The 12,498-nt window shown below is 27.9% G+C and overlaps 1 protein-coding gene across 3 annotated transcripts in view; it reads right to left on the reverse strand.

Annotated features, from left to right (window-relative positions):
- Positions 1 to 12,498, reverse strand: part of LOC112687017 (serine/threonine-protein kinase PRP4 homolog) — a 40,354-nt gene that overhangs the window by 5,920 nt on the left and 21,936 nt on the right. For all 3 annotated transcript variants that reach the window (XM_025559527.1, XM_025559525.1, XM_025559526.1), the window contains 2 exons: positions 10,882 to 10,994; positions 10,606 to 10,825 (listed from right to left, as the gene is read on the reverse strand). In XM_025559527.1, the coding sequence (XP_025415312.1) occupies positions 10,606 to 10,825; positions 10,882 to 10,994 (333 nt within the window). The remainder of the gene's footprint in view (positions 1 to 10,605; positions 10,826 to 10,881; positions 10,995 to 12,498) is intronic.

A 12,498-nucleotide genomic window follows, 5' to 3' on the forward strand; every position in this document is an offset into this window, starting at 1 on the left:
AATGCATTTATTTCGCGATATGAGTATATGATATTATATTATCTATGGTTGTTGAGATGTCGTTTAGATAATACAGTCGACAGAAGATGTGTAGCTGTATTAAATTCAGATATATTCTGTGGATTTTAGATCCCATTTACACGATCCCGAATCGGCGGTTTTGCCGTATCGTTGACCTTACCGTATAAGCCAGTGCCAATGTAATTTAAATGCATATATACAGACGATACGGCATTGTACTGTATTCGGTAAAATTAGTCTGAACACTAATCGAAAGACACCGAATTGAGAAAATAGCCGATACAGTAAAAATATCGAATCATGTAAACGGGCTCTTACTATCGGAGGAGTTTACGTGTTTTCAGGTTAAAAATACGTACCAGTGGAATTTACATTTTTTTTTACCTGAAAAAAAAAGTATCGGTGGAATTTACATGTTATAAATCCAACCCTTAAATCGACGGGAGTAAAACGATTGCGGATTTTTTATATTTGAGAAAAAAAACACACGATCGCGCATCTTAAATCTTTTTTCTTTGAGCAAACAAAAAAATTTAAATACATTTTAAATAAATTTTAATTAAATTATTATAGTTTAAGAAACCCACTTATAGTATAGTATGCGTATACGAGTACACAATTGCTACGGCTAGTGGATAGTATATGGCGGCTAATAATATGTTATTATTATAATAATCGACAATAACTGGTAAGTGTAAGTCTCACGTCATATTATCTAAACGTTATATTATATTGTGGCCGTCTATATTGTACAACGTGTATATTTCCGTTTTATTTTTGTGCAATTTTGTTAATAAAATATATAGTTTAAAACAACAAAATATTAACAAGCTCTCGTAAAGAGGAAGAAGAGAATATTGCATTTATGATAAATACTTGAAAAAAATAAAAAAATAATGAAATATCTTTAAATAATTATTTTCTGACATTAGGACTACGTTTTTGTGTTAAAAAGTTATAATAACTTGATTTATATATATATATATATATTTTTACTAAACGTATTAAGCTACTATTAATGTTAGTAAATTTATCTAAATATTTGTGTTTGCTCAAAGAAAAAAGATTTAAGGTGCGCAATCGTGTTGCTTTTTTCTCAAATATAAAAAGATAAAAAGTCTGCAATCGTGTTGCACCGAAATCGACTACCTGTAAATCGGTGAAATTTACAATCGCCCCACAGTGATCGAAAAACTAAAAAAGGCGGTCAAAAATCATTATTTTAAATATTAGTAAACTTTAATTTTCAAAAAATAAATTGTTTGTACACATTCTATTGTATTTAAAAATGTTTACTTCTTTGACAAAACATTAATTTAGGTACATCGAATGCTACATATAATATGCTATACATAAGCATATTATAACTATATCTAATGTTGATAAACCATCGATTTATTGTGAATAGTCGAAATATAATTATGAAAAGTCATCTGTTAAATATGGTATTAAGTTGAGTAATTATCGTTGGTACCTACAAAATTATATATATATAAAGGTATGGGTGAACTATATATTTTAGTTTAAAAATACATTATTGATAAAACTGAATTAAACTTTATGCAAGGCTCGGAACTTTAGACATTAGCATATTTGTCTAGAAAATGCATATTGAAATTCTGATTCGATACAAAATCGATTCATAGTATGTATATTTTAGATATAAAAATTATTGTTGCATAATTTTGCATATTTTATTATTTTTTGTAACAATTCGCATATTTTGGATTTAAGAACATTTATATGCATATTTCATGGGTTTAACAACATTTTTAAAAAAAATGTATAGTTTAATAAAAAAATATTAGATGTATGACAACAAAAATTCTAAGTTGTATATCGTTTGACAAAATAAATTTATTCATCAATGGCTTTTATTTGTATTGCTTCGGTTCCCAATGCACTTAACAATAATATTATAATTTTTATAGTACTGAAAACTCGTAATAGTGACTACCGCCGACCCGTATTTATTTTTATACAAATTTACCACTTTATTAATATTTTGTAACATAACATAAACAAATTGTATAACCATAGGTAATTTATAAACAATTATATGTAACCATCAGGTTATCAGCTTATACACATATTATTTCTGTTCGTTATAATACTGCATACATCTGCATACAAGCGTCTTCATTGTACAATGTACACTACAGTGACGTATATAGGTTTTAATTTCGGAGGGGGCCGATTGTATATTTGACTTTTTGATGGAAAGGAAGGAGCAAGTACACTATTACGAAAAAAATTAATTAAACACTATAAGACTTCTCGACTGTCTTTACACCATCAGAGAAATAAGATACTCAATTTTTTTTAACGATTTATTATTTTTTAAAAGTATAAAACTACATTGTAATAAACCAATTTTTTATTGGAGTCACTCAAAATTCACCACATATTTTCTTAAAATAATAAATATATTTTATAAATATAAAACTTTAAATTATCGCATAAACAACATTCACAGTGTCGCGACAAATTTTAGGAAACTCCCAGCATTAAGACATATCCATATTAAAAATAACTATCTTTGACAATGGTGTTTTTCATTTCGGAGGGGGCTCGGGCCCTCTCAACCACTCATAAATACGCCCATGGTACACTAATCAGTAGTCAGTTAATTGTTATATAGTCAGCAATTATTTTCCAATTTTTTACTGTATATTATACCACATATTTTGATGTTTTTTTTAACGCATATTTTAGTATTTTTTAGCGCATAAAGTTCCGAGCCTTGCTTATATGTCATTAAAAATGTAGATATTTAGTATGTTTATTCATCGAGCTACACGACAAAAATTATATCAGTTCATTGGGAAAAGTTCAGTGAACGATATTTAATCAAAATTAGCTGCGTATATTTACGTTATTTTTTTTAACCGGTGGTTGAAATTGAGTGTATTCAATTTTTGGTATAATATTTCTTTAAATTGATATATTTTATTTTTAATCATGGCTTTAATAAAAAAAATTACACGTGAAAATATCCATGAATATATACCAGTGTTTCCCAAACATTTTATCTTTACCGTTCACTTCAAAAAAAAAAAATCCGACAGACATCCCCTTAAAAAAATATGTATGCAATGAAAAATGAAATTTATTGTTTATAAATATATATATATATAATGTATAGGTACAAATGAAAAAAAATATCTTAATGAGATGGATATTGTAGGTGTTTTGCTAGAAGTTCGTTGATATTAGTTTCGATTTTCGTAAACAGTATTTTTAAGTCCCCACGATTAGTTATTTGTAACCGTTGTCTTTTTTTAGTGAGTAGATTGGTTACTGCACTAAATCCACGTTCAACCAAGTAGGATGATAGAAATACGATCAAAAATGTTTGTACAACAACCCACAATCCAGGATAAAGTATAGGTATCTGCTTTTTTAGCCAGAATACTTGGTAACTGTTTATTATATTTTATACAAATGCTAATGATAGGTAAATTGTATATAAATTCCGATATTTTATAAAATAGAACAGTAGTAATAGAAAAAGTGAAAGATACACTAATTGAACAGATATAAATAGTTCTGAATCTCTAGGCAGCGGTCGCTCAATTATACTATTTGACAAAAGTAGTAAGCGTTCAAAACGACGAAAATGCCAAATTGTTGACAAATCATCAAGTTTAAGTAAATGAGACAACTTCACATGCTTTAAGGAAAATAAGAAATGAAAATACAGCTAAATTAGTAAAAGAAGCAACAAACACTACTCCAACAAGGGGAGGCAAAATTCGTGGTATGTGGATGAAAAATAAAATTACATTAAAGCCGTCTATATTGAGTCCAGAAGTCGCTTTTGTCTTAAACTATTGCATGTTCGTTATCGAAATTCCAGTACAATATGCACCGTTAAAACTCTAAAAAACATAATCATGATTTATATCCTTCATATGATCAACTTCTTGCTAAAAAGGTTAGGTCCTAAACAAATTACAATCGAAGAACAGAAATGTGAGGTAATGAAGAACCAGAATACATTTCAGAATAAAAAACAATTAAAACAAATTGTAATATATTTATATTAAGAAAAATGTATTTCAATGATAATTAAATATCATAGATTCAATTAATTATTTTTGACTATCTTTTTTTGTTTTTCGACCACCGTGCGCCCGTTGGTTTCACTACACTCCTGTATAATTTGGGCATATATCGACTCCACTGAAAAGGTTTTTTTACGTGTAAGAAACCTACCGATTGCGCCGAATATTTTTACATATTGATTCCGTCGAAAATATATATATACATGTCAGTGGCGTACCTGTGGGGGGGGGGCAACAGGGGCATTTGTCCCCCCCCCAAGAAGTTTTTTGATGCCATAATGCAAATTCATTGTCCAGCTTAAATAATGTAAATAATTAATATTTTCACTGATTATAATCGTGTTTGATATCACTATCAATGTAATATAAAATGTCAATATTCGATCAAATTAGGATTAGGAGTTATGGTTACATATAGTCACTATTTTATAATGTGATTATCACTTATCATTGATATCAAGTGATCAACATGAGGACGTTATCATTACTTATTTTATAACCATAAAAAATTGTGAAAATTAATTTATGCCCCCCCCCCAAAAATGTTACACAGGTACGCCACTGATACATGTAACATCACTATATACACATTACATTATATATACTATAGGTGTATACAAGGTGTATGACCGCATGGCAATGAATGTTGACATTTACCGATCATTTTGGTGATTGTTATCAATTATTTCAAATATCTCACAATACGGACATTTACCAGTATTTGTTGACATGCGCAATAGTTGTTTAGTGAATGTGGACATATCTGACAACATATATAATTTCGCCCTCCACGACCAGTTTTTATATGAGCTTCTTGCATAATGTCGTATAGTTCTTCGTACTTTACATAGTAAATAATTTCAGTTTCACTTACTTTTAACAGGACGATTAGTTTATAATTCATAATATCCACAACGTCAAACCGATTTAATCGCCTGTAATCACTTTGTTGTTTTTTTTTTTTTTTTTTTTTTTTTTTTTAGTTTAGCATTTATAACTTCAATTATATATTTATTATATTTTTCAGAACTTAAATCAAAACAATTATCTTCCTTTTTTTAAATAAAAGTACCTACATTAAACTTTTCATAAAAAATATCTTTCATATTTTTATCCATTTATTTATCCATTTATTTTTTTATCCATATTAATTTTAATTCGAATATAATTTTATAAACTGTTATTAAACTGTTGCGCTTGATTGAGAATACGCGACAATACTGATGAGGGTTTATATTATATTATCTAGCAAATAATTGATTATCGAATTTTCTCAAGCAATAACATTATTGACGTTATCGATTTCAGATATCTTAAACCATGCAGACGTCCAAACGTCTTGAATGCATATTGTGACTGGACGATAACGTCAAATCTAATCAAAAATGTTATGGATCCTACAAAATAATACAAAAATACATTTTACATATATCGTGCTTCAAGTGTAGACAACATTCATCAAACACTGATGGTAAATATCAATGATCACAGGTGTATGAACTCGTTAATACCATTTTATCAACATTCGCTTATTGCGGTCATACACCTTAACATATATATATATACCATATCTAGCACGACGGTATAGTAATGCGAAAGAAAAAAAAAACATATACATTTTATAAAATAAATAAATAATAATAATATATATAATAATTAGCAACAATTGTAGTTGGATTGAAATATATTAATTTTGAGCTGAGCATGTTTTTATAATACATCTAAATGCAGTAGCCTATGTATTTGTGCTTTTGTCTGGCAATAATAAATAGGATAATGGGACATAATTTCTATTTTTAAAAATATGAACCGTAAACAGTTGATAGAAATATTTTAGGAAACTATGAAATGTACCAACTACAAATATTTTGTCACTAGAGCATAGCAATTTTAAATTAGAATTTCAAGAGTAGAATAAAATATTATTTACTATGTCAGTATTTAGTAGAAAATCTGCTGGAAATAATATTATGTATTTACAAAATCCGGAAATGTTTTAATATTATAATATATATATGTTAAATTCTTATATACATATATAAATCTTCGGCGGAACCAATTAACTCCCTAAAATTTACCATTCGTTCTCATTGGAATTCTCTTATCACATAAAACACCCGAAACGCGTCTCTCCATTTCATCCACCTGCACATTAGTTCCCAAGGTTGGAAAAAAAACAAATTTTATACTTTCACTGAATTTTATTAGTTTAATATATATTTAAATAACAATTTTTAAAATTAAAAATTTTTTTAGTTTACTAGTTTTTTTACAATAAAATGTTGCGTATACGCAACATTGGGATTACCAATGTATATTATTTTGAGTGAAATTGTTCAAAGCAGTTTGCATGAAGATGCACTTGACACACATGTATATAGTGTTGTTTTTATAGTCTACATCGTCTTCTCGCTTTATTTTTATCTTCTACTATCACGTGACCTACATTGTCAAGTCAAATTTCCATGGGTAATGCGCTTTTAGATGGTCATCCATAATTTGGATTAGAAGGTAAATTTATTTGGTTACTTGACGTTGCAATATCTTAGCCTTGAATATTATCTTCCATCACTGGTTCATTCATTTTCATAAGAAAACTGCTACGTAGGATTTGAAGTCTGTGACATTTTTGATTTATTTGCTAAATTGTATATTTTCCAGGAATTTACAGTAACACTATCGATCAAATTCACAAAGAGAAGCCACCACCATTTTTTTCCTTTTACATTGATTCTATAGTTTTCTAACCGTTGTCATGCAAATCAACACCTCCCATATGTTGATTATAATTAGCTATAACTTTTGGTTGAGGAATTGAAACAGTCTTTTTTTTCTTTTCTGTTGTACCTATTTGCACTCACGAGAGGTTCAATAGTACAGTTATTAGTAGCAACAGTTACCACAGAATTGTCATTCCATCTGACCAACAATATTTTTTGATCATTGTCAAAAGAAAAATCATAAGAGCCACGATCGTTTTTCTTTATATTTTTCACACTTTCTATCACAGTATTACATGTACGGTTTTCACGTATTGTTCTGGTAGCTTAAAACCCCTTTTCGTTCAACAAACTGAATAACTTGTATGAAGGAAAGAAATTGTCAAAAAATACACAATGAACTGATGGCTGCTGAACTTACAATAACTCCAGTATAACATTTTCTCCCAGTCCTAATTCATTTTCATAAGTACTTGTTTTTCCACCATAAGGTATGAATTTGTACAAGTAACCATTGGAACTGCATAGACATCATAATTGAAGCCAAATCTGATTGGTTTTCCTTTGATGTACATCTTACAACTATGTCGACCAAAATATGGAACCATTTCCTCATCGATAAAAAGGTTATGAAAAAATATCCCAAACTGTATATTCTTTTTATTTATCAAATCAAAAAGAGGTCTTAGTTTTGAAAATCTGTCATTTTTATCAAGTTGATCGTTATCTGATAAATGTATGTTTTGCTTTACAGAATCAAACCTGTTCCTACTCATACTTTTTCTAACCAATTAAATTCCTTTATCCTCATCTTTAGACCAATAAAGTTTTATAGCAGGTAATGTATGATATCCCGAAAAAATAAGTATACCAAAAAAGCGCTTTAGGCTAGTTTTGTCAATTGTAAATGAATGACGATTTTAATCATTAGCATATTTTTTTGTATAAAAAATTATTTTTCCCAAACATCGTCACTGAAAAATAATGAAAAAACTTCAATAGGCGTTTTACCACCAATTCTATTTTCAATATCTTCTAAATTTTTTTTTTCTTCATTTTGTGGTTCTGTTGTATATGTTGGAACCTCTTTTTTCCACTTTGGAAGAGCTGTCTTTGACTTATAGTTTTTTTACTTACTTTTGCTTTTTTTGAAGTTGACGGTACTGATTGACTGTCACAGTCTTCAGATGTGTCAGGTAAACTTGCATGTATTTCATAAGTTCCGGCGATATCTGGCAAATTTATAACATTCTCATATATTTCATCCTCAAGTTCTTTTTCGTCTGTAACTTCGTCAACAGGCGGTAGGATGTACACGGCATCAGTCAACGGTATCAATCTGCCATAAATCTTTATCTTCGTTCAATATGGCCAATAACTCAGCAGTTGACAAAGGTCTTTCGTTTTCCCAAGATATCGCAATAACGATAGAAATTATTTTAGGAAAAAATGTATGAAAAAAATTGTGTTATACACATCTAATTAGTTATTTCAATTCAATGTTTTTTTAAAACTGCATTTCACAAATCAATATTGATCATTTGTAATTTATTTATATAATTATACAATTATATCCAGACGTGAAAAAGCAGATATATCTTTTATATATAAGTTAATTAATGGTATCACCGATAATCCTGATATTTTAAATTGCATCCCCTTTTCTATTCGAGCTTACAATAATCGTTCCACATCTCTGTTTTACATTCCAGTATATAGCATAAACTATTTAAAAAACTCACCTATTCCTAGGGCTATGGCTCTATGCAATACACTTTCGACAAGAGTTGACTTTTTCTTCTCTCCCTTAAAGGAGATAATAAACGCTCACATGAACAATACAAATACGTAATGCTGGGTTTGCCTTTCAAATTGAATACTATTTTCCCTTTTTAGATTTTTGTTAACTTAATATACCTAAGATATTTGTTGCTTGTAATATTATTAATATTGTATTTTTCTGTATTTGTATTCATACTTATTTGTACTATTGGGCCCCAGCCCGTTTTATTCCACTGAATAAACTATTATTATTATATACAACAATTCACTATGAATAATCGCACGAAACTGATAAAATTTTATTACACGTGCATTATAAATAACGGCGGGAAACATTGACGACTATAGTTACGCTAGGATCCCAATGTTGCGTAGACGCAACAATAATAAAAACGGCTAGTTACGAAAAAACTATAAATAAAAAGTCGAATATGATATTATCTCCATTTTACTAATGACTTTGTAAACATAAATTGATAATTTGGAAAATCACATTGTACTCTGAGTCACGAAAATAAATCGATGAAAATATAGTATAGGAAATTCCAGATTTCGTCTAAGTTCATAAATATGTAAAAATTAAATCATAATAAATATAATTATTGTTCTGTTAAGAATAAGTTGTAATAGTTAAAAAGTAATTTGGTATAATAACATAATAATAAAAAAATAATTTTTGAAATGTTTCGTTTACGCAACGTTGGGGACTAATGGATTCCTGTTTTACATTCAAACTAAAGCTCCCGTCCTATTGTACAAATGATCCTAAATATTTAAAGTTCTCAGCATCACCTGTCACACCTCCACTTATTGTCATTGGTCTCCTCATCTTTTCAACTTCTTGGTATCAAAATTCCTCTGATAACAATATCTCCGTCAAAATCTCTCCGGTAAAAGGAATTTTATGAAAAAAAAAATGAATATTTTTAATTTAGATATTATACATCATATTAATAATATACATATATATATATATATATATATATATCGAATGAGTATTTCCAAGAGAATTTTAGAAATATAATATATTTTTGAAAAATTAGAAAAATTAATTTCTGGAGAGCCAAGTCTAAAAAAAAGTAAAAAATATAAGAACCATGACGATAGACTATAACGTGTCGTAGAAATTCAACGAAAAAACAGCTCTTCAGTATTTTGGAGGAATCTTTTTTTTAAGAAATTTTAAATTTATAATAAATAATAATAATAATCAAAACTGAAATATTTTTTACGGACATATTTTGTATAGGCGATATTTTTAACGAAGATATTTCGACAGATCACCATATAAAACAACCAACTATTATTATCTATATATTAAATATATATAATTGACTATAAACTAACTATGTATTAAACATCAAATTATAAGTATGAATATTTTTTTTCAATGATATTATGCCATGATTTTAATATCATACAAAACCTAACCAACAACACAATTATAAAATAAAAAATATTATAAATTTACTTTTTTTTTCAAACAAAAGCATTTAACTGATTTATTAACCAGTAACTAATGATTATGGCTCGAAATTAATGTGAATACGAATGCAATAAAAAACAAAAATATGAAATATTTTTTTACAACAAAAAAATGCCAAATTATATAAAATATAGTTTCAACAAATAAAATTAAAAATAAGAACTAGAAATAACTAAATAAATCTCAAACAATAAAGCCTATAATGTAACTTATTATTATTTTAAAATAAGTTTTTAATATGATCGCAGATATACACTGACAACGTTTGATAATGCAATATATTTACGTAAACAGAAGAATTGAATTTTTCGCGTGATTAATTATAAATATTTAAAATAGCAGTAAATCACAAAAATATGCTATTGGTATATTAATTCCAACAACTGAGATTATGAATTTGTTTATTAATTTATACCAATAAATTAAATATTATTTAATATATTTAACTAGGGACATTCCAATAATTAAATTATATTTAATAAAAAAAGGTATTTGAACAGAAATATAATTAAAAATGTCTGAAACTTACGTGGATATGGCCAACCTGAAGGTGGAGGCGCTTGCATGGGCGGTCGTCCTGGTCTCCAACCTCCCATTGGTGGAGGAAACGGAGGTGGACGTAATGGAATCATCATTGGTCCAGGAGGAAAAGGTCTCGGCGGTGGGGGCAAGCGTACTACACCTGGTGGTGGTGGGGGTGGATACATAGGCTGTGGTTGAGGTTGTTGGAATGCAATTTGTTGTTGATCCTTAAAAGTTAAAAAATAACTATCTAAATCGATTTGTATTTGATGTATGTAATTACTTGTTGTGATGCAGATTTTGACTTGGATTGAGATCGTCTTTTTCTTTCTTTGGCTTCTCGTTTACGTGCTTCCTGATTTTTGTAAGATCCTCGCTTTTTACTAAAACCGTTTTCTAAACAGCACAATAGTATATTTTTATTATTAATAATAAAATACAGAATATTTTGACATAAATGTTAATATTCATTCAAGTACTTTGAATATAAAACATAAATATAACTATAAATTATATATTAAATATGATATAAAATTTGATATTCACTATTGAATAAATTATATCAATTATTGAGAACAAAATAAAATACTAATTGTAATTACAATACAAATACTAATTAATATTACCTGTGAGAATTATTTTTGTAAAAATGTAAAAAATAGTATTTACTAAAAATTCTAATAAAAATATCAGTTTAACTTTTTACTAATCAATACTATTAGCAAAATGTAATCAACCCGCATTTCTATATATATTAAATTCACATTGATTTGAAATTAGATATAAACATATAGTTTAATTCAATTTACAAGAAGTCTTAGTTAATAAATTTAAAATGTTATGTATTTTTAATTACAAAACCGAATGAAATTCTAAGGTTAGGTGAGATAGGTACAGGTACTAGTAAATGTTATTATTGTATTTGTCTTTTAAACTAGAAACCAAAATAGTGTGTAAACGCTGATTGAGAACACTCGATATCTTTGCGTAGAGACCTGCAATTTAAATTATGTTTTTTAGTTGGTTGTTATAACATAAAAAAAAAAAAAAAATTTGCCCTTTGAATTTTGTAACTTAATTAAACAAATGCATGAGCAGTAAAAAAATTATTAATTGGCAATCACCTATTTTAACTAGGTACTAATTTTTTAATGAGTTTTGGTAGTTTAATCAACTATTAAAATTCAAAATTGACCAAGTTATATAAATTAAAATAATAAATAAAAACTGTGAAATTCTCGCGCTTTCCAGTTTTTTTTTTTTACTGTAATTATTCTAGCATTGTTAATGGTGTCGGCACAGATGCGGTCAATACCTTTTTGGTGGCACTTGTGGTCACTTTATTTTTAAACCTATGGACGGGTTTTAATGTACTATAATAATAATTATAACATAGTACAACTTTCCAACCAAACTTTCCTTCTTTTATGTTATTTTTATAAACAATTTGGTACAACGATATCGATAGACGATAGTAAAAATCGTTACTGCGATAATAATAATTATTATATTACACTTCGATGACGGTGGGCAGTTGTATTTTTTGATACGTGTGTTTTCATTCAATTGTCGACAAGACGTGTTAGGCCATGGATTCCGGCACAGATGCAGTTAGTCAAGAAATAAAAATAATAGAAAAACAAAAGGTAAGCCTTTAGCAATTTTTAATGGTTATCAATTTAGAAAATACAGACAAAATGAAAACGAGACAGCTTGGGTGTGTCTGGATAAAAAAAAGAATAAGTGTACGGGTATGAGAACTAACAATTTAGAAATAATCGAATTCTCTGATTATTCATGTAAATCTGATGTGGCAACAAGTAAAGTAAATGAACAATTTATTAATGCAAGAGAAAAAGAGTGCGAGAAGAGTTTTCATGTACATCATCTCAAATTTTTC

Source organism: Sipha flava, unplaced genomic scaffold (assembly GCF_003268045.1).
Source record: "Sipha flava isolate LNK unplaced genomic scaffold, YSA_version1 32_pilon_pilon, whole genome shotgun sequence".
NCBI lineage: Eukaryota > Metazoa > Arthropoda > Insecta > Hemiptera > Aphididae > Sipha > Sipha flava.